The 17,483-nt window shown below is 34.1% G+C and overlaps 1 protein-coding gene across 1 annotated transcript in view; it reads left to right on the forward strand.

Moving 5' to 3' along the window:
• The window catches only part of cos (kinesin-like protein costa), an 85,732-nt gene that overhangs the window by 63,269 nt on the left and 4,980 nt on the right, over positions 1 to 17,483 (forward strand). The window contains exons 16-18 of the mRNA XM_069838403.1: positions 5,064 to 5,213; positions 8,384 to 8,521; positions 12,857 to 13,133. Coding sequence (XP_069694504.1) covers positions 5,064 to 5,213; positions 8,384 to 8,521; positions 12,857 to 13,133 — 565 coding nt within the window. The remainder of the gene's footprint in view (positions 1 to 5,063; positions 5,214 to 8,383; positions 8,522 to 12,856; positions 13,134 to 17,483) is intronic.

Below are 17,483 nucleotides of genomic sequence, written 5' to 3' on the forward strand. Positions count from 1 at the left end.
GCTGGAAAAATTAGTAGACACTCAATTTTTGATACAGTCATCAATAACACACCTCTTCTAAGCAATGGCTGTATAACTTCCCTGTATGCCTTTAACACACACTTTCATATGTATGAAAAATTAATGATATAAAACCTAGTATCGCAAAATCAAATTATACAACTCTCGTTAATTGCTGAATTATTGACAGCAAAATTTGTGGCATGCCATGTCTGTACTTATTGTCGGACCATCGGATCTGTGCCCCTTCAGCGCTGTCGTCGTTCTTGGAAAAGTTAACGCCTGTACTCACTCCATTCCACCCGCTTTCCTCCCACCATGTTAAACAGCAGGCCACGAACCTTTCTGAATAGGGATGTTGCCAAACTTTCGTCAAACAGTGTCATAAATAACTGGTCCTCCATGCTACAATATTATTTCTTTCAATCAAAATACATCTTGTATTTGTACATTTTTTAAACCTAAATCCCATGTCTCGAATCACTTTCTGTAGTTTTTCTCTCCAACCTTGGAAATTATTACTTTTCAGTAATTAATTCAATGTTGAAACTTCTTTCTGAATGGCATAAAATTCTTGTATCTTTCTTCTTAAAATACATCCGTTCATATCATCTACAATAATTAAAAGTTCTCTTGGTCTGTTCTTCTCTGGTGATTCCAGCTTTTCATCTCCTGCACAGACTCCCTCTCTCCTGATTTTCTTTATTAGGAGTTCTGACCTGTCTATATAAATTACATAAAATGTTGTATTATTAGTATTAGTTAAGTAAATAATTTTAATACATAATCAATTGAAATAAAATAAGCCTCACCTGTGATATCAGTTGCTCTTTTTGTTGCCTGATTTATAGTAAACAGATACTGACCTGTTTGTTCCTTTTCATCGCAAAATGGTATTACGTACTTAATAATATTTCTTTCGCCACTCCATGCTACAGTATTCATTTTGAGTTGACAACACTGGACTGCAAGTGCAAATATTGTAAACTGTCCCGTAAGAAGGCCAAAATTGTGAGTAATTGGGGAGAGAAAGGGAGAGAGATAGAAAAGAGAGAGATAGGAATGCAGGGAGAGAAATGAATTACCAAGGCTGAGAAGGAATTAGAGTTCAGTTCGCATATCTTACGGGGGCACAGATCTGATGGTCTGACTATAATGTAGTTATCTTCTTCCAGTCCATGTTGGTTATATATCCTAGAAGGCATGAGGCTAGTAATGCAGTGGTCATGTGTTCGATGCCCCTTTATTGTATCTTTTTTTTCTCTGATATTATTCTACAATAATTATATTTTAGGGAGAGAAATCCATAGTTAATTCTCAAATACAGGCCACAAAGCACAAGAAATCAAGGATGTCTTATGAAGAGACTTCTGAATGACAGATGCCGGAAAGGGTTCAATTTAAATCCTGTGCAAATTCAACCTCGTAAATTTCTAGTGCAATAATTAACAATAGATCCCTATTAGAAACAACAACAACCAAATTTCTTGGCTTGAAAATCATATTAAAGAAATTACCCCCAAACTAAATTCAGCTTGTTTTGCTATTAGATCTATGCAAAAGATAGTAAATACCAATACCTTAAAAACAATATACTTTGCATACTTCCACTCGGTAATGAGTTTTGGAATAATATTCTGGGGAAATTCCACAGATAGTAACAGTATATTTCTATTACAAAAAAAATTAATTAGAATAATAGTAAGTGCCAAATCTAGGGAATCTTGTAGGACTATTTTCAAAAAACTACAAATAATGCCCATGGCTTGTCAATATATCTTTTCATTAATAGTCTTCCTCGTATGTAATCGTGAAAACTTTGTAACTAATTCAACAGTTCATAGCATAAATACACGTCAAAAAAATGACTTTCATACTCCATCAGGAAATCTATCGTGCTATCAAAAAGGAGTGCGTTATATGGCAGTAAAAATGTTTAATAGCCTCCCCATCGATATAAAAAATGAAACTCAAAACATAAGATTATTTAGGGCCAAATTAAAGAAGTACCTAATTTCTCACGCCTTCTATTCTGTAGGTGAATTCATGACATTCAATAACACTTCATGAAATTGATACTAAAACTGTGTTTTGTACTAGTAAACTATATTGTCTGCATATATATTTCATCTAGACTGTGACTATAAATTAAGACTTTATAATAGTTTTAAGTTTTTTGGCTTGTTCCATATTCTAGCTGTAAAGCAATGTATGAATACCATGGAATGTTAATAAATACAATACAAAATACAATGCAATGACCCAATTCCATGATAGTTCTATGGTGGCAGTGGTTGTGGCTGGAAAAATTAGTAGACTCTGGCAGAATGATCTCCCTGATTTGAAACATAAATAAAAAGAGCAACATACTCAAAATTTTATTTTACCATCTTACAGAAGAATGCCTGTAATTTTAACATCACTTTGTTTTCGAGATAATATCGTCCAAATGCTTGCCCTCACGAGCTATACACTCCTCAAACAGTGACTGTGTCTCCTTCCTCAAAAATGTATGGCCCTATTATTCCAAATTGTGCAACAGAACACCAAACTGTAACAGGTTTGCTGTGGAGAGGTTGCTGATGCATTTCTCGAGGATTTTCTGTGGACCAATACTGGAGGTTTTGTTTGTTGACGCATCCCAACAAAATGAGCTTATTCACTACTGAGCACAAGAGCGTCACCTAGAATACTTTCATATGTCTTGCAAGCATCTTGGCGGTTGAGCCAGTCACATTGCTGAAGTTCCTAAACCACCTTAATTTTGTAGGGATGGAACTTGATTTCTGACACTCCAATCAGATATTCCCAGTGCCAGAACATGTTTAACGGCTGAACATCATGAAGATGTGGTAACAGCATACCTCACTGCTGCGATATTCTCGGGAGCCTGAATTTTGTGACTTCTACTGGATTTCCGTTTTAAAATGGAACTTGTTTGTCTGAAATTTTTCACTCATAACAGTATGGTTTTCTTATCAGGAATTCTTTTGTGGTTAACTACCGTAGAAGTGGGTAAAGTCAATCAGTGGGTGTAAAATCGATCATTTGCGATTTTTATTGAAAATTATATGTTTTCTCAGTTACTTGTTAAAATTTTGTTATGCTGACCTCATTGTCGTACATTGTAAATGTAAGCGAGAGGGACAACAAAAAGCCTGCGAATGCCAACAATGGGAACACAGTGTAATTACCGTTGAAGTGAAAATTGTTATTCTCAACTTTTTCTCTTAAATGAAAACAAAGTCTTACAAACTCTAAATTATAGTCAGCAGTGAAAGGAGACAGGAAGTATACGTAAGTACTTTTCGTTGAGATTGTATCCTGAAATAATAGTTTTGCAGTTCGTAAATGTTAGTATTGAAACTTATTATTTTAAGAAAACTTGTACCTTTGTAGGGTTAAGTCGATCATGCCATCGACCTACTCGAAACAGATAGGACCAGCAGGAAGAATAAATTGTTCACCGAAATACATCCAACTAACACTTATAAACAGAAAAGTGTCATAGTATAGCTTATATTGATGGGATAGTGGGGAAAGAGGAAGACGAAATTATGGTGAATTTCTTGCGTAAGAGAAGCACAGCCAAAGGAACATATTTTGTACACCCTACTGTATCTGACTATGGGAACAACGTAGTTTCTAAAGTGACATGAGGAGGGGAAGATTTCAAATAACGTCTGATATAAACCTAAGCAATGTTGAATTGGATTTTAGATTATAATTGAAGGGTGGTATTTCAATGTAAATTTTGAATTCTTAAATCTTTGTTTGTTGGTATGTGAAGTATTAAAATGTGTTTTTATGTTTTATAAGTTGGCAATCATAGTCACTATTGTACAGTGGAGACCTATAGGCCTAATTGTATCAAATAGTATGATCACAGTAACAAAAGATACACTATATAATGCTATAGGCATATATTGAAGATTATTATTGTTTTTTACACCCCTTATAACAAATAAAATATATGTAATACACTTAATTTGTTTTTTAAAAACATAAACAGTGATCGACTTTACTCCGCAATATTTTAAAATCGATCTTAAACTAAAAATTCAATGGTGATTGACTTTACCCTATTTAAGCAGGTAACTTCGATCACAAGTCAAATAAAAAAACAGTTTTTTATAGATTGTAATTCAATTCTTGTAACGTGCCTTCATAAGTGAAAGATATGACGACAAAATGCTATTTTCTGAGGAACTTCGCTCCATTGCATAACCTCAATATCATTAAAAAATTGCAAAATTTTGATCGACTTTACCCTTTTCTACGGTACTCTAAAATGGGTACGAAATTGCCGCTGTTTTGCAGTCACTGAGTCACCATTTTTTAAATATGCTTCAACAACAAAATGTGCGATGTTCACATGTCCACGCCATGATGGTAATTGAAATGCATGGCTTATACTACTCAAGCACAATTGTCAAGAAACTTGTGCAGTGGCCAATTAAAACCGGGGAGATCATTCTGCCAGGCCCTATATATTCATGGACCGAAATTGTGGAATGTGACAGATGCTGGAATTATCTCTAACAGTCTACAAATATGCCTAAAGAGGCCATTATGCAAATTCGCTACATTTTCCAAGTGGTGGTAGTGAGAATAATGCACGACGCATATGCAGTTCTTGAATGAAACATTCATAATCAATGCAATGCTATTGTTAATTATAGTAGAGCAGCACTGTTAGCCCTGAGTAATTGCAAAATCAGAACCTCTTATGGCGTTATCTGTTATATTTATAAGCATAGAATAATTTTATATGACAAGAAAAAAAAAATAAATGTTAGTTAAATTTAATAGATCTCAACCTTGGGACCTCTTCATTACCAGCTTTGCAACTTCACTCCAAGTTCTCATAAAGAGGCGAGAGACCGCAATTTTCCTGCCAAAAACTCAACAGCCATTGAGCATTGTAAACTTTTACTGTAACTTCGATCTGAAATAGTATCATGGAAGTCAGTGACTGCAATAGCTTATCCCCTCCTTGTAAGATGATCTTCTTATTTTTAACTACATCAAAAAATTTTTTTAATGTTGTTCAATATTTTCAGGATAAGAAATTGTCCACAGTAGAAGAAAGGAAGTTACTGGAATGTGAAGAAGCGATTGAAGCCATTGATGCTGCAATTGAGTATAAGAACGAGCTAATTTGTGGACGGAAGGGACAGGGCTTGGATAGTAGTCATGTGCAAAGGGAAAAGGTAAGCTATACCTCTTTTCACACAACTTAGTTCGTGGAAGTCGCGGCTTTTTAGCTGCTGAGAACAACATGAGCCATTCGGGCTTAAACAATGTTGCCTAGTTGTATTGTTAAGACTCAGTTGCTGTTAGTTATGGCAAGTTAAATATTACATATGCCCTGATAAAATATTGTAGCCATGAAGGTTGTGAGACATACGAACTAAGTCACATGAAAAGCATTATAGCATTTATAATAATACAGGTTATGTTCTTAATTGCTTTTATGCTCGACCATGCCGAAATGTAGTAATTATACACCTGGTAGCAGTCCTTTAATGCATGTCATTAAAGTACACCTACTCATTAAAGTTCAGGTGTTTTCAGCCAGTGACAACTCAGCTTACAGGTGTTCAGCCAATAACGAGTCAGCTTTTTACCATTATAAAACCGCAAGTATCGATTATTCTCGGATATGCAATCGAAAGAGAATTAGCAAAAAGTCACGGAGGCTGGAAATCCAATACTGTCGCAGAAGGTTATGTTCTGTTACTATAATAATTAGCGTTAATTGTAAATAATATTCAAATAAATTCAATTTGTCATCCCGTTTTTCAATGTCGAATTCAATAATCAAGGTTATACCAAGTTTAACAGGATTACACAAGGTCAATGACATTATTGTTCCTTGGAAAAAATCAGTACTTTCGCGTCTGCGCACATCTCAAATTCACGACCTAGTACAAGGTCACTTCCGATCTTGTCAGATACAAATAAAATGTATCTGAATAATTTCAAGTTAGAAATATGGTCGAGCATAAAAAGTCGTATGAAACGCCTATAATAGTAATTAAGAAGCTCGTATGAAAATTATGAAACTCGCTTGTGCTCGTTTCATAAACATCCATACTCGCTTCTTAATTACTATCATTATAGGCTCGTTGCATAATGTACTATTATCACAATTATTCTCTCATAGATTACATAAAACTGGCATTAACATTTTCCCTGAATTTTGCCTTTTTATTGTAAATGAGAATTCATCTTAGATTGGTATTTTTTGTTATTTCTAGCTAAAAATTGACTGTTACAATTCTGACAGGTTTCTGTTTTAAAAGCAGAAGTGATAACAGTGTACTGTAATGTTGGAACAGAAGTAGCTGTATCAGTAGGTAATCCAGTATGGGTTTCTGCAAAGTTTCTTCCTTTATATAAATTTTGTACATCAGAAATTATGTCCATTGAGTCAAATAATGAAAATGATCTTGTAAGTTTTTGCTAAAAGTTAGTAACAGATTTCAGAAAGGAAAATGGAAATTCTTCTCTCTACCGTAGTGTCTATGGGCATGTGCTATGTTGAATTTTGGCTACGTTACAAGATGCTGTCACTACTTGTGAATTTTAAATGTTGATTCAGAGATTCTCACAAATGTGAAAGTAGAACAGGCAGAAGTGTGCAACCCTATATCTTCATGGAACCCGTGATGTGGATTTTGATTTTATCATGTCACTAACCGAGGGTATATACACTTAGGGTTACCATACATCCTCATTTTCCCAGACATGTTCTCAAATACAGGCCACAGAGCACAAGAAATCAAGGATGTCTTATGAAGAGACTTCTGAATGACAGATGCCGGAAAGGGTTCAATTTAAATCCTGTGCAAATTCAACCTCGCAAATTTCTAGCACAATAATTAACAATAGATCCCTATTAAAAACAACAACAACCAAATTTCTTGGCTTAAAAATCATATTAAGGAAATTACCCCCAAACTAAATTCAGCTTGTTTTGCTATTCGATCTGTGCAAAAGATAGGAAATACCAGTACCTTAAAAACAATATACTTTGCATACATACTTCCACTTGGTAATGAGTTTTGGAATAATATTCTGGGGAAATTCCAAAGATAGTAACAGTATATTTCTATTACAAAAAAAAAGTAATTAGAATAATAGTAAGTGCCAAATCTAGGGAATCTTGTAGGACTATTTTCAAAGAACTACAAACAATGCCCATGGCTTATCAGTATATCTTTTCATTAATAGTCTTCCTTGTATGTAATCGTGAAAACTTTGTAACTAATTCAACAGTTCATAGCATAAATACACGTCAAAGAAATGACTTTCATACTCCATCACCAAATGTATCGTGCTATCAAAAAGGAGTGCATTATATGGCAGTAAAAATTTTTAATAGCCTCCCCGTCAATATAAAAAATGAAACTCAAAGCATAAGATTATTTAGGGCCAAATTAAAGAAGTACCTAATTTCTCACGCCTTCTATTCTGTAGGTGAATTCATGAAATTCAATAACACTTCATGAAATTGATACTAAAACTATGTGTTGTACTAGTAGACTATATTGTAAATCTCGTCTGTATATATTTCATCTAGACTGTGACTATAAATTAAGATTTTATAATAGTATTAAGTTTTTTGATATGGAGGGTAGCTGTGAATATATTGAATAAGCAGTCGCGGACAGCCGATGAGGGGTGGTCCTCCAGCTTGGGGGTTGGGCGAAGGGCTAACAGCCCTTCACCGTAAAAAATAGCTTGTTACAAATCCTTCAAATAAGCCTCGGAATGGGACTGATTCTCTGGCACGACCACAGCAAAGGAATAAGTTATTGAGATTTGGTACTTGGAATGTTACAAGTCTATATAGAACAGGAGGGGTAACATTAGTAGCAAAAGAACTAGCTAGAAGGCTAAGAGGGATGAAGTCACAGGAGAATGGAGAAAGTTACACAACACAGAACTGCACGCATTGTATTCTTAACCTGACATAATTAGGAACATTAAATCCAGACGTTTGAGATGGGCAGGTCATGTATCATGTATGGGCAAATCCAGAAATGCATTTAGAGTGTTAGTTGGGAGACCGGAGGGAAAAAGGCCTTTAGGGAGGCCGAGACGTAGATGGGAATATATTATTAAAATGGATTTGAGGGAGGTGGGATATGATGATAGAGAATGGATTAATTTTGCTCAGGATAGGGACCAATGGCTGGCTTATGTGAGGGCGGCAATGAACCTCCAGGTTCCTTAAAAGCCAGTAAGTAAGTAGGTAAGTAAGTAAGTATTAAGTTTTTTGACTTGTTCCATATTCTAGCTGTAAAGCAGAAATGTTAATAAATATAATACAATATATTTTGTACATTATATTAATTTATATTGTCACTCATAGGGAGAGAAGTTGCTGGTGGAGCGCCTCATGAAGCTTTCAGCAATGGAGATGAAGACACTTCTTTACAAGTATTTTCAGAAAGTGATAGATCTGAGAGAAAATGGCAGAAAGCTGGAAGTGCAACTAGCAGAGTTAGAAGTAAGTATGTAATATGATGTAGCTTTTGGGTATTTCATGGAAATGGAAACTTACTAACAGACCTCTTAGTGGTTCCATGTTCAAGGACATAAGTAAAAGAAACACATCACATACATAAATCATCTCTAGATACCTGGGAAGCTTTCACCAATGAAGATGAGGATATAGAAGGTGGTATACCTGAGGAAAGAGCAGGAAAATGGAGGTGCAATTGGCAGAATTAGAGTAACACAACATATTATAGCTTTTGGGTATTTCATTCATGTGGTGAAATAAGAACTTTCCAATATTTCAACAAACCACTTAGTGTTTTCATCTTCAAGAAGCACATCACACAGGCGCGGCTCAGTAAGGTTGTAGCAAGTTTGTGCTACACCTAAAAATAATTACGGATGTTTTGGTTTAAAATACAATGAAAGAGTAATGGAACAGAGAAAAATTCTCTCCGGTGCCGGGATTTGAACCCAGGTTTTCATCTCTACGTGCTGATGCTTTATCCACTAATATAATAATATTGAATTGGGCTAACCGTCTATACTTATCTAGTTTATATTTGAATTAAACATTAATGTTTTCGGCACTTATGTGCCATTTTCAAATGCATGGAATTGCCTTATTACATATTCAAATAGATACACCTTATGTGTGTGAAATATATGGTGTGTACCCTTGATGATCTACCATCGTTTAGAAAATAATATATAAATTAAATTAAAAACACTTGCTAATCTACAATAAAAGTCCCATTGATCACTAAATCATACTTTTATGTTTACAGTATATGAATGATAATTTATACGCACATCACAATCAACCTACAACATCGATTACTGCAAACTTTGGTATGATACACAGTTCTCCAAGACGTGTCATTTTCTAAACATTGAATAAGTATAACCCAAGATTTTATCCATTTATTCATTTTAACATGATCATAATTTGCATAACATTATTTGATAAAATGTATTATAATGTAACATGAGTTATATGTACACACAATTCCAATTTTAATCATATTTGAATTTACACTACATTGAAATTCATCATTTTATCTTATTTCTTATTACAATTAGTATACATATAACTCATGAAATTTTATCACCATATATTACACACTGTTCGTATTTGCTTTTATAAATCTAATTTAATCTAAGTTCAGATCACATAATTTTAATATATCTGATGATGCCCCACAAAACGTTTATATACCTTATATTCATGTAGCAAATAAACATTTGCAGATAGTTGTGTCTTTGATTGAAATTTATAACATTATTTTATGACATTACTAGACACATCTGAAATATAAAATGAATTGCAAATTATCATGATTAATATTGAATGTTCATTGGATTATGCTAAAGATGTGATATGGTCAAAAAGAAGATGACTTACAGCACTACTGTAAAATAATATTTTATTGAAGTGATCGTGTGTGAACATTTATTATAAATTCATTTTTTGTAATTTTTCCGATATTATGCAGTATTTTTTTTTACATTAATAACACAACCTGGATTGATTTAAAACATATTTTACTTGCAGTACTGTGATCAATTGTGTTTTCCTTTTCTGAATACAATTTTATTGTTACAGAGAAAATACTAATATTTCTGTTATTCAATAATATATTATTTATTTCATATGAAAGGGAATGTTGCATTTTTTAAAAATAACTATTTTATTGCGTTTTACTTACAGTTAATTATGAAATCTCATTTATTCTTAATAAGCATCCAGAGCATTCCCAAACTGCAGGATTGCACATGTTCCAATATTCATTTCCAACACTCCAAAACGCCTGTCTGTTACATTCAAATTGTTTCTTGAAAAAAAAAAAAAAAAAAAAAAAAACTTTCAAATTCTGCATTAGACAGGCAGCCATACTGTTTGCAGACAAGAGGTAGAAAATTTAGCAAGCATTGTGTTTTCGAGTTTAGAAGCATTGAACTTCTGAAAGGCTATATTTCCAGATTTCAGTTTACATTTCAAAATAGAGTGAAACCCTCTTAAGTCATTTAAAAAAATCAGTAAATTGAGCTCATTAAGCAAGAAAACTTTTTAAAATGGGGACCCTGAAAAATTGGTTGCACCATACAGTATTCCACCAGTTTTGTACTGTAAATTATAATTTATTAATTACTATTCTGTTGTATGACTTGAGGCTTTCCCGGCGTTTGATGTAGAATAACTCTTCTCGGGTTCTCAGCCAGGTGAGTTGGAGATTTGCTTCCAAGCTTTCGACGGCTAGCTCTGCCATCTTCTTCAGGGAATGAAGTGAAGATGGCAGAGCTAGCCGCCGAAAGCTTGGAAGCAAATTTCCAACTCACCTGGCTGAGAACCCGAAAAGAATTATTCTACTATTCTGTTACTTTTAATCTAATACATATTTATTTTTCTTTGTAATAATTCACTATATTAGTTTTAAGTGACAATATAAATGTTCTAGATTCTGCAGATTACCAGAAATCTAGGTAATGAGTATAATTTTGAAAGAAATTTTTAAAATTTTCAGTAAAATAAATACTTTCAATGATTTTTTTGTTAAAAGTCAATTTTCGAAAGTTCTTTTAAAATCAAAATCTATAGTTAAAAGCCAATTTATATGCAGTGGTAACTAAAGTAGGAATGCTTTAAAGTATGTGTAAGCATAATCATTTCCATGCAGTTAGTATCAATTTAAATAAACAGTTTTTTCTTTCTACTGCAAACCTTGAAATTTTGACTTATTTGGTTTTCACAAAAAAAAAAAACAATTTATTTCTGATAATAGTTGTCACTGTGATAACTATTGTAGAGGCATCTGATAAAAGAAGTGTGCACATATAATGTCAGCTCAAAATGTCCTTGATTCATAGGCCCGGTTGCAGAAACACCGATCAAAATATGATTGGCGATCAAGGAGGGTTTGATTGGCCATCAGTTCTATTTCTGTTGCAGAAAGAACAATCGGTATTTGATCAGAGATAGTCTTCCATAAGATTTGATCAACAGATTTTTGCTGGTTAAGTCACTGATCATTGATCAAGTATTTATGTTGTTCTCTTTATAGTGCAGTTACTGTAATTTATATAGTAAATAGTTACAGCGTTACAATAGTTTTCTGATGAAATTTTAGAATGAAAAAAATATTATTAAGAAGAAGGCATTTCCGTGATAGACATGAATTTTTTTATGTATAATGACAGAGAATTTGAGCAAAGATTTAGGTTAAGTAAGGATTCGTGTGTTTTGTTACTTTCAAAAATTGAAACAAATATATGCAGACAGACAAATCGAAACCTTCCACTTTCTCCTATGAACCAAGTTCTAATAATGCTGAAATTTTATGCTGTTGGAATTTTTCAGGCAGTCTTACGTGATCTTGTTGGGGTCCACAAATCATCTATTTGCCGAGTAGTTAGGAATTTTACGTATGAAATTGCTTTGTTATCGCAGGATCTCATAAAGCCCCCAACCTGAGACAGGGAACGACTTTAAATCCAGAGAGAATTTTCAGCCATGTCAGCATTTCCAAGAGTAATTGGTTGTATATATATACTGCTCACATCCCCATCCAATCACCTGGTTAAAATTATGCCGAACTTTATCGAAATAGAAACGGTTTCTTTTCTTTGAATGTACAGGCAATATGTAGCCTGAATCATATTGAAATTCTGGAATGTTGTTGCCCGTTGGCAGGGTTCTGCACATGACAACACAATATTTTTAATGAGTAGGTTACGAGCTCAATTTGTAAACAGAGAGATGGGAAATGGAATTCTTTTGGGCTATGGAGGCTATGCATGTTCCAATTTCTTGTCGACTCCCCTAGCAAAGCCCACAACAGAAGCCCACTCATGTTTTTTGTTTGCTTCATTTCTTTCACTATATTGTAGTCTATATACAAATAGAATCCGCCTGCTTCCTTTCTAAAAAAAGCTACAAAAGAGCAAAGCATTCACTTGTTTTCCTAGTCATCGCCCGATTGATGCATTCATTTCGCGACTTTTAAAGAGCATCAAATTGGCTGTGGTTGCTAAATAGCGCTGTTGTCAAATGCATTTCTTTCTCAAATCAGCAATTAGTAAATTGAGACAAGTTGATTGGAGATTCACGTTTGTGCAACGCAATGAACAATCAAATAAATCAGACATCAACTGATTGGCGATCAGGGACTGATTTGATATGCGTTTCTGCAACCGAGCCTAAGTCTTCTTTATTTAGTGAAATTCATCAAGCACATGCACAAGGTATATAAATAAAACTGGATAATAATTATGGCGAGAGATTTAGAGAAGAGTCGGTGACTTGATTGTTAAGTTCTCAACTAACCATCCAAACGTTATCCTACAGTTGCAGAATGAGGCACAGAGCTGGAAAATCCAAGCACTGATCAACGCCCTCGAGCAAGCTCACTTCCAAGCAGAGAGGCGAATTGTCGTCCTGCAGAAGGAGCACCAAGAGAAACTGCACATCATGTTGCGACACTTCGCTGAGGAGTCGAGTGGCAGCTCGGGTGCCGAGGCTGCAAGCCGGCACCTGCATTGTCACGGCAAGTACAAACGCGAGAACAGGATTCTGAGGAAACGACTTCAGGAATTGGAAGCTCTGTTGAAGACAGATGCAAGAGGTGAGATCCCTGTGCCATTTTGTTATTATTTAGTAGCATTGGCAAACTAAGCACATTTAAACCTAATTTAAGCGTTTGTGTGTAAAGTAGGAGTGACTCGTCTAATTTGGTAATATTTTGTATTTTGACACAGTTTGTAGTTACATATTCAGAAATTAAATATTCCTCTATTATTAAATTCCATTAAACCTCTGAAAGAAAATTCTACAAATCCAAATTACTTTACACATAACACAATAATAAATAACAAATGACATGTTTCCAGGTATGGTACTTCATCAGGATAAATTGGCAATAGTACAGGGGTAATTAGGCAATAGAATTAAAAAGTAAATTTTTCAAAATACATCAGTGGTACAAGGTTTATAAGAATTAATTTACTGGGACAAGAAGTCACTAAACATCATAAACACGAAACAAAAGCAAAAAAAAAATTGAATGGATTTTTCCGACCACTCTTATTAGTTATATTGAAGGGTTGTCTTCTAATTTCTTTTGTTGATAGCTCAAACCCAAGTTCTTGCATTTTTATTAGCCTACATATGTCACCAGTTTTTGCTCTTCCTCAACGGTTAGAGCTAGGGGTCTTTCTTTCTTGGGAATGACAACGTCGTCGGGTCCTGTGGATGCATACTGAAACCTCTTTAAGTTGTTAAAGGGCACATCGTACTCCTTAGAAGCCTTATAAGTCGACCATCTATCTTTCAAAACACTCCCAACCTCAGCCCGCAAATCATCTTTGGAATATTTTTCAGAATAATGTCCTCGTTCCCTTGGCATATCTGCAGCACACCACACACAGTGCTGCATTGAAGACTGTAAAAATCCCTCATACGTCCCTACTCTTAAATTTTACCATCGAGTACACATTCTTTTTCAAAGAGAGCAGCAATATATCGCTATAAAGGAAAATGGCTAATTCACACTACCCTGGAGAAGAGAATTTTTGCTAAGAAGAACATAAAACTAGCTAAGGCCTGATGAGTTATTAACAGAAAATATTAATTATATAAATGGCTTACCTTATAATATGGAATCTCAGCTTTTGATATATAATGCACAAACAAACGTAGGTAATGAACAACACTTTCTTTCCGTCTTTGTATACACACGTCCACACTACCACCATGTCAACAGGAAGTGTTCAACACTTCTTTCTATTAGTAACAATATCTGCCACTATAATGCGTGGATTCGGATGAAACGAAAACTAAAAGTACAGTCAGATTTTGAACTCCATGAAGGTGTCATTCAACTTTTTAAAACTGTGGAGGAAATTTGGCAATAAAAGAAATACAAGAATATTGCCAAATTTGCCGAGTTTTCCCTATGTGTTGACTAGAGCCTGAATATCCATACAAATACAATAAAATTCTGGATTACGAGCATAATTCGTTCTGTAAAGGTGCTCTTAATCCAAAACACATGCATATCAAAGCGACTTTCTCCATAAAAAACAATGCAGTCAGATTAATTCGTTTCACAACCTTTTATTCACATAAAATATAGTATAATTTAGGTAAAATTCAATACAATACTGCAACACAAATTACTTCACTGTATTTTGTTTTTGAGTGTATTTCACCTGTTTTACTGCTTAGTAAACTTCTTGAACATTTAAAGAAAATATTTTCACTATTACCACAGTCTACTACATACAGTCACGAAGCTTGGGATGATTTTTTGTCAACGAGTTGCAGTTCTCGCAATAGTTGCTAGCCGCTTGGAGCGCTGTGAGTACTAGAAACAATAGACTGTGTCACTGCCATCGTGATATAATACAGGCCATATGGCAGACCATGTGACTCGCTTAACCCGATCACGAAGGGTGGCGTTTCAACCATATAAATTAATTGGAATGCATAAAGAGTAACATATATTTCTCTAAAATGTAGTGTAATTGCATTAATAAAATTTTAAACAATGATTAGGGGACACTTCAGACATAATTCCTTGTGAGCTAAGGTGTAATATTATTTTTGGTGTGAAAATTACGTTGTTCGTATGTGTAATAGACCTACCTGCCTTTATTTCGATTAAATATTGCGAAATTCTTATACATTCATTTATGCACGATTCAATAATTTTCAGTTGCACCGCACGAATATTTAGATATGTTGAAATTATAGGTTATGTTTACTGTACCAGTTGCCCCTTTCTGTCTAATTTTAGTGGTCTCCAATGCCCTGCCACTACATATGTACGTTATGTCATATGGATATTATAGATCATGTTTACTATATTTAACTTATATTCCTATATTCATAATTATACATTATAATTAAACATAATGTCATGTATGACACCCGTCACATTCTATTTGTCTGTATTTTAATACTACAATTGAGTACTGAATTATTGTATTTATCTACTACCTAAGAGACGAAGTAACACAATCATACCTACACTAATTTCATAGGAGTGGTATGGTAAATTTTCTGTCTACAATTAAGGAAGGTAGATGTGCTAAATTAAAATCACAATATAAATTCGTTTTTATTGAACCTCAAAATAGCTTCCATTCTAAACTTAAAATGTTGTTGCGAACAGATTATATTAACACGTAAAATTCTCTTCACATGAAAATAACACAGTTTTGTAATTATTTCTGCAATATATTTTGCAACAAGAAGCAAACGGAACTTATGGACACATTACACTAAATAAAGCTTAGCAATGATACACAATAAAGTTATAATATAATATTTCACTGAGCTCCATACACTGAAATAGAAAACCCGAACATACATTACAGCCTGGTCTAGATCGAAAAGGCATTGATTGTGCCATATTTCGTTTTGTTGTGAAAAGTTGTGTAAATTATCGAAAGTACAATACATTTTATCGTCTGCTGGGGAAAGGGTCTGTGATGAGGCGATAGTAGCAATCCTGGTGGTGAGCAACTATCTATGTTTGCATATTTAGTAAGTATTGAGCTTCGTGACTGTATATATTAGACTGTGCTATTACTATCAGAATCACTTCTGACTGCTTGACTGACTGGAATTTTTTGCGTTGACTAAGAACCTATCCAATGACACTTTCATTTGCCTTGTTTTGAGCATTTTCCAGAAATGTGACATTGTGTTTTCGTTAAACAGATTTATCGCACAAACTGCTACAACCTTATCAGGGTGGTGAATTTGAACAAAATTTTGTACTGCCTCCACTTTTTATATATCTCTTTAATCTCATTTGAAGCTCGTATTGCAAGACATCACTTGTTTATTAAAGAAAAATGTTTCCTCATTGTTTTGCAAAACAGTCACAAACCAAGTTACTCGTAATCCAAGATTTTACTTTGCATTTCTTTTTAAAGGCTGATTACACTTCTCAAACTTTGCAAATATTCGTTTCATGACTTACGATTCCAAATAACCATACTTTTTCTGTGCATGTTTGCATATTTTGGCATTTTTTTTAGAGTAAATTCATGTATAATGCATATTTGAAAGATTTTAGATTCAATAGCAGATATGTAGACTTTTATGTTGCATATCATGTTCATTCTGGCTTTAGTGCATATTATAACATGCAAACTTACATAATTAAATAGTGTCTTTTATGAATGTTGCTTCGTAGAATCTGGTATCTTCACATTATTTGTCGGTTGAGAAAAGAAAATAAATATAGGAACCTATTATGTTTTCATGGCATCCTACATGAAAATTACAGTAGCATCTTTGGACTGTCCACTAAACACTCTTTCTTTGTTATACTGTAATTTCCAACACCCAACTCTTGCTTGTCACAAGTCTGAGACAAACATATTGAAAGAATGGAAGGCAGAAGCAGCATGCTTGCAAACTGCAATTTAGTGTACATTTATGTCGAATTGTGAAGTGTTGGTATGGCTCCTGTTGGAACTACAAGAAGTTATTTTGTATCTAAATGGATTGAAGGAAAGGATTTGCTGAAATTGGACAGTGGCATATTTTATTGTGATTGTTATATTAAAGACGTAAGTACGTGTGTATTTTGAGGTGTGGGGTGGCATCACGGTTAAAGCATAATGCTGAAAAATCGAAAAATCGCGGGTTCGATTCCTGATAGAATCATGGCCATGCGAAAATGCAAAAGACTTACAATTCGGCTTCATTTTTTCACAAATTTCTTCGCTTGAGTATGCACTTGTCACTTCTTGTGATGTAGGAAGAGAAAATTCTCAATCTTAACAAGTAAATCTGCAGTAAAAGTGTCAGTGCGATCATTCAAACAGTTCACAATACAGTCAACAACTTCGTAAAACTCTTTACAACACAAATTTTCAGGAGGTGGTAGTTGTGGGAATTTGGAAGTCTGTATATAAATATAATATTGAAGGTGCTCAAAATGCAAATCACCCCCAAA

Source organism: Periplaneta americana, chromosome 10 (assembly GCF_040183065.1).
Source record: "Periplaneta americana isolate PAMFEO1 chromosome 10, P.americana_PAMFEO1_priV1, whole genome shotgun sequence".
In the NCBI taxonomy this organism is placed as follows: domain Eukaryota; kingdom Metazoa; phylum Arthropoda; class Insecta; order Blattodea; family Blattidae; genus Periplaneta; species Periplaneta americana.